General features: G+C 42.4%; 1 protein-coding gene across 6 annotated transcripts in view; it reads right to left on the bottom strand.

Moving 5' to 3' along the window:
• The window catches only part of STARD13 (StAR related lipid transfer domain containing 13), a 514,731-nt gene that overhangs the window by 169,393 nt on the left and 327,387 nt on the right, over positions 1-17,951 (bottom strand). The window contains exon 1 of one of the 6 annotated variants that reach the window (XM_014595357.3): positions 8,330-8,663. The exons of the other annotated variants lie outside the window; for them this stretch is intronic. Within the exon in view, the coding sequence (XP_014450843.1) occupies positions 8,330-8,498 (169 nt within the window). The 5' untranslated portion in view covers positions 8,499-8,663. Of the gene's footprint in view, positions 1-8,329; positions 8,664-17,951 lie in introns of those variants that run through there. 6 annotated transcript variants of the gene reach the window in all.

Genomic DNA, 17,951 nt, shown 5'->3' with positions numbered 1-17,951 from the left:
AAAGTGTTGCTCTCAACACGTACAGTATATTTTGATATCAGTCAGAGGAAGGATACTTTGCTTAATGAAATTATTGACTTATCACAATAGGAGGTATCACTCAATGTAGGTAAAGGCAACAGAAGTTTACTGTATTTTCTATTATATTTTTTTACTGGCCTAAACGGCCAGGGGTCAAATACTGCCTATAAATACACGTGGACAATTCCTACTGATTTCCTTGAGAGGTAAACATTACTATCTGAGGGCAAAATTTAACCCAGATTTCTACATTCTAATGATAATATCCCTGGGTGCTTAATAACTGCAACTTAATATTTTCAACACGCAGTCTTAAATATTCATTATGTTTTACTTCTATGCTGTTCAACAGAAAATAAAAAAGAACTGCTGTTTAATATAGAGCTCTGAAAGGCATAACACTTTTCTGACTCACCTGACTCTTCAGAGTCACCACATTATTTAAGGAAAACATGAGTAATCACTAATGAATTCTCATGAAGTAACTTCATACACAAGCATGTTACACCCTGTTCCTTCATGCCGAGGCATGTGTTCCATTCTGTGGAAAGGAACAGTGTTATGTGGGAAAAGGGATCATCAAAAGATTACATTTTGAAAATACCTATTTGAAATCAGACACGTAATTACCATGTACACGCTCAAGCTATGGTCACAACTCTGCCTCAAGGAGTTGGTGAACAGAAAGTGAATATTTAGGACTTTAAAGTATAAACTGATTAAAATGACAGTCTCCTTAATTTACCTTCCTTTTGGTAATTTTCTTGTAGAAATGATTAAGGAGGTTTATTCTTAGAATGATTCATTTGGTTTATTTTTAACTAACACCATAAAGAAAATAAAAAGTAAATCTGCAGCAGAAGGCTCTTTAAAAAGATGAAAAAAGTTGCATCAATAATGCCGTGGCAACAAGGATGTAGCATCCTAATTTCAATTTTCTCATAGAGCAATTCAGCATCACCCTGTTGCCACCCTGCTTAACTTCAGACTAACATGGCTAACTACCTCTCTCAGAATAATTTTAATCACACTGTATTAGTGCATCACATTTATATTGTACAAGGGGAAGTCTAATACTCCCTATGCTGTTCCGTCAGGAATTTTTGTGCATGCTATCTGTAAAAAAAACAATCCTAGATATAAAGGTTGCTTGCAGACCTTAAACCCCCCCCCACAAAAAACATGCTTTACCAAAAGAAGCAGCATGTAACTTTAACTTGGCTCCGCAGCATCTGTATAGATTGGGCGAGTGCTTCTGTGGGGTTTTCTGGTGCTTTTAGCTAAAGCTGATTCAATCAGCTATTAGATAAAAGTGCCAAAAAAGCCCCCCTAAAGTGCCCAATCTATACAGATGTTGGGCAAGCTGAGTCCAATGCATGCACTGCCTCTTCTCGGCATGTGCTGGGTATGGTGCAGCAGGTTTAAAGTGCCGCTTTTTTTTTTTTAACTTCTGCAAACAGCCAAAAAGTCCAGTGTTTACTAATGTAAAAGTCAATCTTGTACCTATTAGTTTACCATCCAACAATTGAAAAAAAATACATGAAGAAGTAGAGAGGATACTCAAACAGGCCCTAACGCAGTGTTACACTTAAGTCTGTGCTTGGATCCTCTCTATTCAGCAAAGTAATTAAGCATAATGGATTTGCCACCGTTAGCAATTTTAAAATCAAGATTAGATGCGTTTTTTATGAGAGAGGGTCTAGAGTAGCCCAAACAAGAATTTATTTACAGGAGGTCAGGCCAGATGATCACAACAGTCCACTCTGGTTTTATAATCTTTGAAATCAAAAAAGCATGAAAATAGCAGGAATAAAGATCTGCTGAACTGGGCTACAGAAAACAACCTGTGTCTTCAGTTTTGCATCATTATCTCCAGAACACTTTCAAATAACCTTCTACTAAGACGTTCTGGAGTAATTTTAAAATATTATTAATTGTTCTAATCAATAAGGTGAAATTCACTCACATCAAAAGCCAAAGCATGATTTGAGATGCAACTGAAAAGGGACATAAAAGACAGTAAAAAGGGATTCTACAAGTACATCAAAAGTAAGAGGAAGACCAAAGAAACCATATGCTCCTTACAGAATGCTAAAGGTAGGCTAAATACAGATGATGCAGACAAGGCTCAAATATTTAATGCTTGTTAATTTCAGTCTTCAGTCCACAGATACCTCAAGGGCAAATAGAGGGTGGAAATGGGTTTTTATCTTGGTCATAAGGAACAGGAGTAGGAACAATGATCTCAGCAGAGAAAATCCATGTCTGTACATACCACAGGTTTTAATCCTCATTAAATTAAATAGGTTTATAAAATTTAAACTGGTTTATTTTGCAGCGTTGCATCTGTGTTTACATGTACAAGGTTTTCAAATTAATTAAGCCAGGTCCCACACTCATTACACATCTTTGAGTGCCTTTGTGTTTGCACGGAATTAATCCATGGGCACAACGCTTTAATTTCCAGCGAGCCAAACTAAACTACATCCAAGGAGTTTTAGTTTAATGCTCAAGAAAGGCTTTTAAAGCGCCCAGAAATCCTGCTCATGCAAACAAACATGCAGTTGTAGCGCATGAAGAAAGGGCAAAAATCCTGGCACATACATGAGCCCTAGGAAGAAGTTTCCTAGTTCAAGACTGGTCAAGCATTGAAACTGGCTACTTAGAGAAGTTGTAGAATTTCCATCTTTGGAAATGTTTAAAACCAGGGGTGAACAGACACTTGGCTGGGATGGCTTAGTCAGGGACAACCCTGCCTCGAACAGGGGGCTGGACTAGATGAACTTGTGAAGTCCTTTCCAGCCCTACTTTCCTATGATCCTAAGTTACCAGCATAAGGCCCAAAAATAGGATTTAAGTAGGAATTTAGCAGCGCATAAACTTCATTCTGGCTTTCTGCCCAGTAGTGAATGCTACACTTATCTGCTGTTGAGGTCTTAGAACGACCACAATGCTGCACAACGCAAAAAAATCCAGGAAGGACCTGCCTCAGACTGCTTACAGTGTAAATAAAGCAGAGCCAGAGAATAAAATCCTGGACCCTCTGAAGTCAGTGGAAGTTTTCCCATTGATTTAACAAAACCAGAATTTTATTCAGAGCATAAACAAGAATCTACAAGCTGAGATGCAAAAGCTAGACATAATGTTGTTTATATTACTAATATAATTATTTATAGTGATATGATAATTTCACCTCCTGTGGGCATTACAGAAAAAGAAGGGAATGTTTTTGAGGGATTTATACAGACAGAAACCATTTGATACAAAAACCTATAAACCACTTTCAAAATCTGATCTTCCTCAACTGATCAATGTTTCCCTATAGGCTGGATGGCACAGTTTGGTTTAATTATATGTCTAGCCAATGGAAGCACGTATCTTAAATGAGCTCTCTAAATTATGAACAACGCTCCCAATAATTGAAATAACAGTCTAATTTATTTCATCTCCTAAAAGCGAAAACGTAAAGGAGTAGATATATCCATGCAAACTGACAAACAGACTGGTATGTTCTCATTTGTATATGCTTTCATGTGTTTATAATTGCTAACTGGAGGTACACTTAACCAATAAGTGGCATATTTATTCTGATTCCTATAAAAGGTTGAAGGTAAGCAGTAATACAGCCCTAGCAACTCTAGCAATATAGGTACACATTAACACCTTATATCATTAAAGCTCTGTACAAATGTTAACATGCAGAATTTCCTGTGAGAAAGATAAGTATTATCTCCATTTTCCAGATGATAAAACTGAGGCAAAGTGGTTAAAGAGAATAGACTAGTGCCACACTATCAGTATAATCTATATCAGGGATGGACAATTATTTAGTCTGGACGGCTGCTTAAATGAGTTTTGGTGAGCTGTTGAGGGCCACAACGATAGCCCCACCCCTTGACAGGTGTTCCACCCCCTAGTTGCTATATTGGGACCAGAAGTCCTGCCCCCTAATTGCTGACCTTTGCCACTGGAAGTCCCTCCCTTTGCCCCTGGAAGTATTCCTTTTGTATGTGTGTGTGGGGGAGGGGTGTGGGAGAGGGATGGGACTTACGAGGATTTCCATCCTGGAAATGGAAAAAAAACAAATCATATAGTAAAAGTCAAACATGTACTATAACTTATTTTAATTTTATTTAAAAAATATTTTGTCCTAACTTGTGAGTTTGTGTAGTGTATATAGAGGTGATTGCATAATAGCTCAAAAATAAAGTCTTACTCTTCTATATTGTGTGTGTGGGGTAGGGGGGAGAGTGTGTGGATGTGTGTATGGTGGGACATGGGGGGTTTGTGAGGGAGTATGGCTATATGGGGGGGTGTAGGGTACGTTGTGGGGCATAGGGTGTGTATATGTGGGGAAGCTGTGGGGGAGTATGGGGTTTGTGAGGTGTAAAGGAAGGTGATGGCCTCCCCATGGTGTACAGCCCCCAGCAGCAGACAATGGGACCTTTGGGATGCTTTTGGCCCATGCAGGTGCAACTGCCATGTGATGCACAGATCCAGCCACTTCCAGGAGCTGAATATGGCAGCAAGGAGTGGAGCCAGCCTAGCCCATCTCTATCACATGGCTTATGTGCAGTGCTCGGGACTTGTGCACAACCAGGGGAAAGCCCCACAGGATGGAGCTGGCAGCCTTCCCTGCTCCCATGTGCAGCTCCTGGACTCCACCAGGAAGCAGGGAGCAGGGATCCCCGCCACTTCCAATGGAGTCTCAGGAGCTACACATGGCAGCAGGGAGTGGGGCCAGGCCACTGGGCTTCCCCCTGGTGGCATCCAAGTCCTGGGAGCTGCATGTGAGCACACGTGATAGAGGTGGGCCAGCCTAGCTCCACAGCTTGCAGCCACATTTAGCTCCTGGAACTGACTGAAGCTGCATGCTGGTGCACAGCTTCATCTGTGGATGTCATGAGTAGTCTGAGGACTCACCACCTGCTGCTGCTGCCACCAGCAGCGGGGGCTATACACTATGGGAGAGGGTATGTGGGGGGCCCCCCACACACCTTCCATCCTCCCTCACACCCCACACGCTGCCCACCTGAGCTGTGTGCCTTTGACCCACTGTGCATGGGCCCCAGGCTCCATGCTCCTGCCAGCCCCAGCCCCATGATCCCATCCAGCTGCAGCTTCCCTACCTGCTGCCTGGAGCAAGCACTGCAACAGGGACACGAGGAGGAGCCATTGGAGGCCAGGAAAACCAAGCAGGTCCCCTGGAGACTGTAGCAGTGGCACCAGTGGCTTCACTGGGAAGCTGTGCACGTTGGCCAGGGCCAGGGCCTTCTTGTGCAGGAGGGTGGCAGTGAAGTGAGTGGGCTGCTCAGGATACAATTAAGTCATGGGCACTTAGTGCCCATATTTTCCCTGCCCCTGTTCTAGATCATGGATGTTCAAACCCCAGCCTGCGGCACCATGTCACCTGACCCACAGAGTTCCCCAGGGGTCCAGAAATTTGGCAGCAGGAAAGCTTTCCACATTGCCAAATTTCTGGAGCCATGGGGAGCCCCATGCCCTACATATTGGATCAGGTACCTTATCTCAATGTGTAGGCCCAGAAACGGGTGGCACTGGACCCTAGGGTCCAATCCTGGTGTGGGAGGCCAAGAGGAGGTGATGCCAGGCCCCTGGGATTCAATTCTGGCATACTGGGGCAGGAGGAGGTGCCGGGCCCTCCGGAATTAATCCTGCCATATAGAGGTATGAGGGGGCAATACCAGGCTCCTGGGATTTGTTCCTGGCACTCAGGGAAGGGAGGGAGTGGTGCCAAGCCATAGGACCCAATTCTGGTGATCAGAGCTGATCTATCTTACAGACTGCCCCACCACACTTATCTGGCCCTGTGGGCCAAAAGGGCACTATTGTTCTAGATACAAAGAACACAAATTTCTAGACCATGGTTTAACTACTCAGCTGTTGCATCTCCACATAGTTATTTGGGTACCTAAATTTTCAAAAGTAATTAGTGATTTGGGGTGCCCCAGTTTTTTGTTGTTTTTTTTTATGTACTTGACTTAACACTTTTTAAAAGGGAACTATTAAATTGTTCCAGTTATAAACATCTACCTTTTTTTGCCTTCCATATGAACGTCAAAATTACATTCAAGTTAAACACAGGATCAACCTATAAATGGATCTACTTTTGTACTTGTAGTATTTTTCTGTGCGAAATAAAAATTCAGCCTCCTTTTTCCCAGCGCAGTTTTTATTTTAGTGGTATTAGTATATTTAACCCTTTGCATCTTTTCCTTCGTCACTGGATTCTCCTATGGGATTTTGTAAAGGCAAGAACAGTTTAGGGTCTTTGTCTGTACTTATTGACTTAGTCAGGGAAAAACCAATCTTTCTAAAATTTAACCTGAAAATGTGAAGTTGATTTATATCAGTTTGTTCTTCACCTTTTTAGACTCCAGGCACCCCTCAGACTCCAGGCTAGCTCAGTTTTCACTCATGTTTTGATAATGGAAAATAATACACCAAATCTTCTCTACTGGTCTTTCTGAGTTCTTTGCGTTAGATCACAATTTTTTCTTCTTATGCTATGGATTCTTATTTGAAATTGCTGGGTTTATCTCATGAACTATGTTTATACACCTACCAGTGCTAAGATTGCATGGCATCTCATGGCAGCTCCCTGGTTGAGAATCACTGATTTATAGCCGTGGTCAATTTATAATCAGAATACAGTAAATTTTCATAGAGAGGGTGTGCAGCATTTTCTACAAATCAGGTTTCTACTTAAGTATTTGAAATTGGGCACCCAAAAATCACCATCTACTTTTGAAAGCATAGACCTTTATTACATTAGTATATTTATTATGCAACCGTCACTCTCTTAGTATTATAGATACATATACAGGTTCAGAAAGAGAAAGGGAGAGGCAGATAAGGGGTTCTTTGTTATAAAGCTGAATCAGTGGTCTTTATGAAAACGTTAAGTTGCCTCTTATACAGTATCTAATATAGTTTCAAGTAAACTCAAAGGGAGACAAACTGCCTTTTCTTTCCATTCAATCAGGAGTCTACACAGGGTATATGGAATGACATAATATCCTTCCTGAAATATGAACTGCAGCTAGGATCAGTATCCTTCAAACATCACAAGTTCCTGAGACTGTGCTGCAAACAACTGAATTTTCTTAATTGCCACGGAAACAATCTCTTTCATCAAACACTGGCGAATGAAATATGTATTGTTCCTTCATAAATGTAATAGGTTTTCATTATTGTATCCTTGACCTTTCTCCAGAGCTTGACAGCCACTAATACAAGAGAATCTTGCTTCAAAACAACAGATGAAATTAGCCATTACATTTAACTGCTGATATGCAGAAACTCATGGCAACCTCTATAATATATATAATGTTACTCTACTCTATGCCCATTTTTATTTAGCAGAATGAAACAGCTTTAGAGTAAGCCCACAGGAACCAGGCAGAAATTGTGTAAGAAAATGTTCCCTATTTCTTCACACAGGTGAAAAAAATGCATGGTACTTTCTTGCTGTCTTCATATGTAGGTCCTCATCTGCCTTGGAAAATGGTAAGTCTCAGAGATACTATCTGTACAGATCTTCCATTCAATGTAAAAATATTTACACTTGTGTTTCTTCACTTACGTTTCTCACCTTTGCTTAACGAAGTTCTGATGATGACTTGTTTTAAAATATACACAAAGACCAAACAATTTGAGGCCAATAAGTATATATCTATTTAGCCTTTGCCTTGCAGGTTTCAGGAAAAGAAAATCAATACATTTTCAGTGACTACTTCAGTAAATTTATAAACAAAAATGAAAAGTTAAGTCTGCAGTTACCTATACAGATATATAACAGAAGTTCTGCAATCCTCTGACAATCATATAGTGTTTTTTCCTAAGAAGTTTTATCAGAGCAGGCCTATTCAAATTCTTTTCCAGTATTCATTTTTTTAATTGGCTGATCATTTGCTCTGAATATCCAGTATATTACATGCATAAGATTTTTACATGCAGCAATATTTACTTATCATGACACTAAGATATTCAAGCATCCAGAAAAAATGGACTTCAGTCCCTTGTTCACCATTTAAGTTATCTAGAAGTTTATGATTACAGGACTGTATAGTTAAGAAACTGATTGTGCACTGCTATAAATCTTTATGTTCTTTGTAAGTATGTATAAGTGTGTGCAAATGTGCACAGCAAGAGAATGCTGTCACTGACAGCTTTAATATTTCAAGCCAGAGTCATAATTTAACAATATATATTTTTAGTTTATAAACACTGACATACAGATATTGTACCAACTAGAAACTTGTAAGTGCCCAAAACTGCCACTCACCTTGCTGAATTTTACTCAGGAGCTGACGACGTGCTAAAATCCTACTCCTCCTGTATGGGGGACGTCTCGTAGTCTGATCAAATCGTAAGCACATCTTCTGGCTCTCAGGTGATATGGAATTTAGAAGATAACAGTTTGATCCTGAAGTTCTGGGCACCTGCTTCAACATCTCAGTCCTGTTAAAATCACCACTTCAACCCCGTGTATGCCTATTCCTGATTCTAATCAGAGTAATGAAAGGAGAGCAGGAACAAGCCCAAGGGAGCTGAAAAGAGCAAGCGCTTTAAAAAGAAAAAGGAGTGCCAAAAGCTACAACTCAGGATTCCAACTCCCCTCACATGATCTAAAAGAGCCAATCAGTCAAAGTAAAGAATGTGAAAGTACACAGTCTGCCTTAGAGAGAAAAGCGAAGTCTGTTCAGGCATTTACAATCCCACACAACGTTGAAGGCAAATACAAACGACATGCTTTTGAGCTGACTAAGCATCAAATAGTTCTGAAGGAAAGTCTGAAAAAGCAAAACCCACCACCAACGTATTTTAGGCTGCAAAATTTCTTAGTGTGGAGAGCAATGGAAAATCTCTTCCTCTGCCTCCAGCTGCCTAATGATCTTTTCAGAAGATATAATTGCTAATTTTCTTTAAATTATATTACATTTTGCCTAGAAAAAAATGCATCTTAAGGATAGGCTATCTGAATCCAAACCACCACCCAGGACAACTAGCAACAGAGCAAATGAAACCTTTCCACTGAAAATAAGAGTTAAAAGCAGTCACTTAGCAATAGTAAGGCTCCCCCAAACCAGTATTTTTGTTTGATGTAAACTGTTTTTCGTACAATGCTTTTCCAAAATATCACTCACTGTTTAATTAGAAGGAAGTTGTATACTGTCATTTGTTATTAGCATGTTGATAAATGGTGGAATTATAAGGGATATGCAGAGTGATGTACTTAGGCTTAGCCTGTATGCCAGTTAATTTTTATATAATTTATAAATATCAATAATTTGGTTCACCACATGCCAGAAGTAGTGGCTCATTTCTAAAGGAGCAGAATCATTGACATGGGTATTTCTGATCATGACAGTACCCAGTATTAGCACTGCTAATATACAAAAAGAAATCTCACAGAATTACAGAAAATGTAAGTGGAAAAGACCTATAACCCTATTTTGTCTATCCCTTTAAAGGTACCCATGGAGGCTAAAATTTAGGTAACAGCCTAAAGGCTGTGGAAAAACTAAATTCAGTGAAACTACTATATTTATACTGCATAGGGTCAGACTGTCTGCAAAGCAGGCATGCAGTTGGACTCTGTACAACTCACACGCCATGCAGATAATTCTATACCAAATCCACATAGGCCACCATGCCATGGACCATGTGACAGGGTGGGACTTCCAGTTTCAAGACAGCAAATCTCCCCCTCACAAAAGTACTTCCAGGGCAAGGGGAGGGACTTCCAGTGGCAAAGGTCAGGGGCTAGGGGGCAGGACTTCCAGTTCCAAGATGGCAACCTGGGGCAAGGCAACTGGATTGAGATTTAGCAGTTTGACAAAGGGTGTACCCTTGCGGCCCACAACAGTTCACTGAAACTTGTTAAGTAGCCCTCTAGCTGAAATAATTGCCCACCCCGATGTAGAAAAAAAATAGCTAGTTAAGAAGAAATAGAACTAAGGAGTCTCTTTGTTGCACTCGAGACTGAAGAGGAGAAACAGGCAAGAAAAGAAGAGGAGCTAGCACCATAATTAGAAAGCAGGAAACAACAGAGATATCCAGGGACCAGAGCCAAAGAGGAATCAGGACAACATACACAAGATTGTGAGAGAGATCAGAAAGGAAGATATGAACATAGAATGGAAGGGAATGGACAAGAGATTCACATCAACACTAGGAAGAAGCATGTGCATATGACTCGGGAATTTTTGTTAAGAAGAATCAACAGGCCTGTTATCAGAGAAGATCCAGAGACTAATTAAGTACGCTGTCTGCCAAGAACAAGGATACAAGATGAGGAAGTAATGTTGAAAATGAGTCAGAAGGGAGCAGGAAGAAGCCACTTATTATATTTAGGTAGGGATAAGTGACACTATGGGAAGTCCTCTGGATCAAGGATGGAATAATTAAGAAGAAAAGATTTACAACAGAGAAACAAGGGAAGAAGATTAGAAGAGATTCATGATTTCCAGGCCTGGTTTTAGAACACAGGGGCTGCATCTACACGTGCTTTACTGCGAAGTAGACTAATTAACTGCAGCGCAAAACATCACCATGCAACAGTATTAGGCCCCAGTAAACTAATTTACACCACAGTAAGATAGTACTGTTGGGAACTATCAGTACTATATTAACCAAGGTAATTTACTGTGATTAAACACAGATGTAGATGCTGACCATGAGCATAAACTGCACCTGGTCAGCCTGGCCAGCCAGGAGCCAAACTCCTGCCTGCCAACTAGCCACATGGCTCAATACATTCAGCACCCTCATGCCCCAGCCAGCCCCTCCATCACCTGATGCCACCACCTGGAACCCAGGGCTGGCCCCCTTGTGCTCCCTGCCAGCCTGGGCCTGCTCCACCTCAGCTCAAATTGCTGCTGTCCTGGATGCACATGTAGACGCTGCACCCAAGAGTAGTCTACTCTAGCTCAAACTGCTCCAGAGTATTGCTTTGCATTAATTGCACATGTAGATGCACACAGGAGGGTGCAAAATAAGATAAACAAAAACATGGCAATGGATAAAGAAATATCAGTGGCCAAAAAGATGGACAACAAGAAGAAAGTAATAATGAGAAGAAGAGTCTGGTAGGCAATACAGTCAGTGAGAAAACTATGTGTAACCCAGCTGTAGGCATAGGATGTGGTCCATAAGAAACAATTAAAGCATTTGTACTGGGAGCAAGAAGAGGGCACCAGGCAACGTAGGGCCCCTGCAAGACACAAATGGTAATCTGGTGGCCACGCCAGACAAGAAAGCTGATATTTTTAACAGTTTCTTTGCCTCTGTTTTCTTGAACAGGGACCGGGATATCCCACCTACCAGAGGTAGGGACAATCTTGGGGATAGCTCTATCAAGCCTTCAGTCAGCGCAGATGTAGTTAGGGATCTTCTGGAAGGGCCAGACATTTTTAAATCTGCAGGTCCAGATGCCCTCCACCCAACAGTGTTGAAGGAGCTGGCAGGGGTCATCGCGGAGCCCTTGGCCCGGCTGTATGAGCATTCGTGGTCATCTGGCCAGGTGCCAGGGGATTGGAAACTGGCTAATGTGGTCCCAATTTTCAAGAAGGGGAGGAAGGAGGACCCAAGTAACCATAGGCCTGTAAGCCTCACCTTGGTGCTTGGGAAGATCTTGGAGAGAATCATCAAGGAGCACATCTGTGGGGGGCCTGCAGGGGAGATCATGTTCAGGGGCAATCAGCATGGGCTCATCAAAGGCAGGTCCTGCCAGACCAACCTGATTGCCTTTTATGACCAAGTAACTAAATCCTTGGATGACGGTATCGCTGTGGACGTAGTCTTTCTAGACTTTAAGGACTTTGACACTCTCTCACCCCATTCTCATCAATAAATTAAGCAACTGCGGCATTGATGCCTGCATAGTTGGATGGGTAAAAAATTGGCTGATGGGGCACACCCAGAGAGTAGTGGTGTATGGGTTGTACTCAACCTGGCGAGACATGAGCAGTGGGGTACCCCAGGGCTCGGTCCTCAGGCCCACACTGTTTAACATCTTCATCAGCGACTTGGATGAGGGGGTGGAAAGCACGCTGTCCAAATTTGCTGATGACACTAAGATGTGGGGTGAGGTGGACACACTTGAAAGGAGAGAGAGGCTGCAAATAGATTTAGACAAAGTACAAAAGTGGGCAGAGGAGGATAGGATGGGGTTCAACGTAGACAAATGCAGGGTGCTGCACCTTGGGAGAAGGAATCCACAGCATACATACAGGCTGGGAAGTTCCCTTCTTGAAAGCACAGAGGCAGAAAGGGATCTCGGAGTCATTACTGACTCCAAGATGAACACGAGCTGCCAATGCCACATCGCAGCCAGCAAGGCCAGCCATACCTTGTCATGCATCCAAAGGTGCATCTCGAGCCGGTCCAGAGAAGTGATACTCCCCCTCTATGCAACTCTGGTCAGGCCGCAGTTGGAGTACTGCGTCTAGTACTGGGCGCTGCACTTCAAAAGGGATGTGGCCAGCCTGGAGAGGGTTCAGAGAAGGGCCACCCGCTTGGTGAGAGGGCAGCAGGACAGGCCCTACAAGGGGAGACTGAGGGACCTGAACTTGTTCAGCCTCAGCAAGAGGAAGCTGAGCGGGGACCTGGTGGCTGCCTACAAGCTCATCAGGGGAGATCAACATCAAATATGTAGAGCCCTTTTCTCCCCAGCACCACCTGGGGTGACAAGGAACAATGGTAACAAGCTGATGGAGAATAGGTTTAGGTTAGAGATCAGAAGGCAATATTTTACAGTTAGGGTGGCCAAAATCTGGAACCAACTTCCCAGGGAAGTGGTTCTCGCCCCTACCTTGGGCAAATTCAAGAGGAGGTTGGATGATCACCTGTCTGGGGTCTTGTGAACCCAGCATTCATTCCTGCCTGGGGCAGGGGGTCAGGCTAGATGATCTGTTCAGGTCCCTTCTGACCCTAGCTACTATGAAACTATATGTACAGAAGCACAAAGCCTGGGCAACAAAACAGGAACATGAACTACTGATGCAAGATGCAATACCACTCATGCATTCTGGGAATTATAGTTTTGTAAAGCAGCAGTGGAATTTGCTGCTGCTCAGAGGGGTGTGGGGGTGGAGAGGGCAAAGGAGGAGAAATGATCCCCATTTTTTACCACCAGATTCAGCATTTTTTGTCTTCTGGACATGGGCTTCAGTGGTAAAAAAAATGGGGTGAAAGTCCTCCCCCTGACCCCTGCAGCAGCAAAGTCCACTGCTAGTCTAAAGAACTGATTCCCAGAATGACTTGCACTCCATGAGACTGCCCAGTTCTCTGCTCCATTTCTGTGCCTGTACTCAAGAAGGAAGGAGGAAAGAAGGGGGAATGGATGAGAGACAGTTGCCCAGGACCCATTTTTCCATACTAACCCTCTGCTGACAATGACCAGGGACAGTGCCTGAAAACATTAAGAACACCCTAACTTGCCATAGGCAAGAGAGAGGGCACTGCTGATGTCCTCCAGTTCAATGAGAGAAAGTACTTAAATACATTTGAGACATCCACAGTCTTGGTTTGGATAAATAATAAGGACATTATAGGGCTAATTGTAAAAAATAACCCTGGATTGAGAAATCAAGAGTTGATTCAGTTTAGATTAAAATGAAAGAACATACAAAAGTCTGCAACCAAGGTTCTCAATTTTAAAAAGGGTAACCTTTGATAAACTAAGGGAACTGGTAAGTAAAATCAATTACACTGAGGAGCTCAAGGACATTACATAGACAAGGCCTAGAATATCTTAACACCAAAGGTACTAGAACTATTAGGAATCTGTATTTCAAGTACGTGGAAAGAAACTTCGGGGAAGGGCTCCAACCTATCTAGATAAATAAATACCTCAAGAAGCACATTCAAAATAAGTACAGACCTTACATGGAGTGGGAAAAAGTATGATCAGCAAAAGAACTGTATCTTAGAACTCAAGCAGTGGAAGAATAAGGTAAAAATTGCCAATTTGAGCTGATTTTGACCTTGCAAAGATGATTAAAAGAAAGATAAAAATATACTTCTGTTATATAAATCAAAATAAAGAAGAGAGGTGAGGCCACTATGCAATGAAGGCAGGGTAGAAATTAAGGATGGTTCAAAAATTAAATAAATACTTTGCCTTAATTTTCAAAGAAACACATTGATACTGATCATGTAGGCAAGAGAGATTATGGAAATGAAGGTATGAAAATGTTCATTATCACAATGAAAGCAAAAGCAAAATACACAGTTTAACACAATCTAGAGGATCAAAATAATCTCAATCACAGAATTATGAAAGGACTAACACATTAAATTGCAGGTTCATTAAAAAGTGTTTTTAATATACCAATCAAATTATGGGTAGCTTTAAACAAGTGGATAACGGCACATGCCTATATTTACTATGTTTAAGGAGAGGAGCTCCCAAGGGGCCTGCAGCAGTCTACAGCATAGGGACTGAGCCCAACAGGGCTAGGGTGGCACTGTTATTTTTGACAGTGGACAAGATGCCTAGAAGAGCTGTGAGGGGAGGCTGCTAGAAACCAGGGCCAGAACTTTGTGTGGGCAGCTGCAAGCCTGAATGACTCTGTTTGAGTTGCTACAGCACCCCAGAGCTCTGGGAGAAACACTGCTGGGTCCAGGCATTCTGCAAGAGGCCACTGCTGAGCCTGAGGACTCTGTGGGGCTGAGGTGAGCCCTAGAAATTCTGTGGCTGCTGTGAAGCCCAAAGACTGCAAGGGCTGTTACAAGGTTCTGGACCAACACTTGGTGAGGGAAATGGTGAGTGTGTTTACAGCAAGCCCAGAAGGGAAGCAAAGTGCACAAAGACAGGGTGGATGCCCACAACCAGGAAAAGGCCATGTAGGCATATATGGGCTTACCCAGCATACACTCAGACACTAGGTCCCACTCATTGTATCTTCTTCTTCAGCAATCCCTCACAGTTGAGGATGACTGTCTTATCTGTGTGTCTGAAGATGGCCAATGAGACCCACCCAGGATTGACAGACCCTACTGCAGCTCAAATATGTGTTTCCGTGTTGGGTGGGTGGTACTGTGTTCTTGATTCAGTCCATGATACACTGTTTCTACCACTCCCGCTTTTCCATCTCCTGTAGTTGTCATGAGGCTTCAAAGTACTGAAATCCTTGCAGCACTCTTCCTCTATTTGGGGCAGGCCTGTGTGATAGCCTTCCTTAAGTTGACATAGACACTGCATTTTTTAAAACGGGTCTTGATGACATCTTTGAAGCACTTTCTCTGCTCTCCTCTTGAACTTATATCTTAACTGAGTTGGGAAAATAAAATTTGCTTTGGGAGTCTGGAGTTGGACAGCTAGATGACATGGCTGGCCCAATGAAGTTGATGTCAGATAATCATCACCTCAGTACTCATGGTGTCTGCTTGCAGGGGGATGCTAAAGTCAGTGTTTGTCTTGCCACTGGATTTGGAGGATCTTCCACAGGCAGCATTGATGGTACTTCTCATACAACTTCAGATATCTCCTGTACGCTGTCCATGTGTCAGCTTCATACAGCAAGGTGGGAATCACGACTGCTTGATAAACCATGAGCTTGGTTTTGGATCTGATGTCATGATCTTCAAACATCCGTTTCTTCAGATGTCCAAAGGTTGCACTTGCATATTTGAGGCGATATTGGATTTCTTCAATGTCACCCTTCTGCGAGAGATGGCTTTCAAGGTACGGGAAATACTCAACATTCTCCAGAGATGTTGATGATTGCCCTAAGGTCTGCTTCCAAGTGAGCACAAACTACAGCATCATCAATATACTGGAGCTCAATGATTGAGGTCAGAGTGGTCTTGGTTTTGGCTCGGAGTTGGCTGAGGTTAAACAGCTTACCATCCATTCAGTAGTTTAGCTCCGTTCCAGCTGGAAGCTTGTTGGTGGTCAGATGTAGCATCACAGCAAGGAATATTGAGAAGAGTGCTGGAGCAATGATGCTGACTTGCTTAACTCTCATTTTAATCTCAAAGGGATCTGTGATAGATCCATTACTGAGAAACACCACTCCCATATTGTCATGGAGTAGGCAGAGAACGGTGATGAATTTTGATGGGCATCCATGTCAGAAGGACCCTCCACAATACTTCTCGGCTGAGAGTCAAAAACTTTTGGTAGGTCAAAAAAGGCCATGTAGTGAGGATTATTTTGTTCCCAGCATTTCTCCTGCCACTGGCAAGCCATGAAGATCATGTCAGTTGTGCCTCTTGATGCTCTAAACCCACACTGAGATTCCACAAGTCGCTCTTCAGCAAGTGAAAGGAGATGGTTCAGAAGGATTCTCACAATGATCTTCCCTGTGGTGGACAGCAAGGTGATCACTCTGTAGTTTAATGGAACGACCTTCACTGTGGGGCAGAACTGTACTGCTATCCAGCGTGTCCAGAGGTGGTGGATAATGGAATGGCTGTTCACTGTATACTGTGGGCCAGAAAGACGGAAAGAGAGAGATGGCAAAAGGGCCTGGCTAGCTAAGGACAGTCTCCTGCATCTACAATTCATAACATCAAGGTGTGGAAGGCGATCCAGGTAATATACCAGGGCACAAGACAGGGAGGCTGGCTGGCAGCGGGTGCCCAATGGCCTGAAGACCTTTAGCCTTTAGTACAATGAGGATAAAATTTGATAATGATAAAAATGTTGAGAGACGCTGTCAATACAAAGGAGGATTGGACCAAAATACAGACAGTTCCATATGATTTTGAGAGACTGCAGTAATAGAAGTGGGATGAAATTCAATAGTACAAAGTGTACTGGAGGTGTAGGCTAATAACAAAAACTACTGCTATATGGATAGGTCAACACAGCTCAGCTCTGAAAATGCAAATGAAATCCTAGGATAGATCAGGAAAGGTTTTCAGCAGAGATAAGGAAGTAGTACATAGTACAAGGCCCTGGAGAGACCTCACATAGAATGCCATATACAGTTCCAGTCACCCATATTAATGAACAGATGCAACAAGGGACTATGAGAATGATCAAAGGAATTAAAAGACTATTTTACAAAAGTTTGGCTTACTCAGTTTAGCAAACTGAAATTTGAAAGAGGATACAACTGCTGTCTATAATAGATCAAGAGAGTAGGCAATAGGAACTATTTAAACTAATTAACAAACTGACCATTAACGAGTTTAGGCTGGAAATTGTAAGAAGGTTCATAAGCCTTAGAGCAATCAGGTTCAGGAACTGTTCTTCAACAAGAGTAGTGGGAGCAAAAGTCCTAAGTGTTCTTAAGCTTATTGAGCTCCATCTTATGAAAGGGATTATATGACACTGTACCTGTGATAGGAAAGAATGGAACTTACTGACCCAGAGGATCCCTGCCAGTTCAATGTTCCTAGTTTAATGGCTTTAAAAGAAATGTTGGTCATGTTACTAATATTCTGTATTATATTCATGCTTGCCCTGAGATTGCAGCAGTATACTACCATGCAGAAATACAAATTGAAGTATTGCTGTTCTTGAACTGCTAGGAGACAAGAACACTTCAGAAATTCAAACCAGTGCTCTAGCGCTGAAAGGAGAGGCATAATAGGGCATCTCTGCACTCAAGGCAGCTACAACTAATATAGCAGTGCTGGCTACTGTTGTGCAGATCACATGTTCAGCGCACCCCACCCCCACACAAAGGCACTGCCCAGGGCTGCTGCCCCATCCCCCTCCTCCCTTAGTTCAGCTACTGAGTGAAAGGCCCAGGCTGCACTGAAAATATCTGGAGCCATCCATCTGGACCTATGTTTCCTTCTTTCTTATCCCAAGATGGCTACATATTCCCTTTTGAGTGTCACAGAAAAGTTCTATTTGAACTTCAAACAGAAAAAAGTAACAGTGCTGTTAATAATACAGGAGTTGGGTAGATATTACTAATTTGCTATTCTATGTGTGTTTATCC

This window comes from Alligator mississippiensis, chromosome 1, assembly GCF_030867095.1.
Source record: "Alligator mississippiensis isolate rAllMis1 chromosome 1, rAllMis1, whole genome shotgun sequence".
NCBI lineage: Eukaryota > Metazoa > Chordata > Crocodylia > Alligatoridae > Alligator > Alligator mississippiensis.
This window is presented reverse-complemented; position numbering and strand designations above follow the sequence as displayed.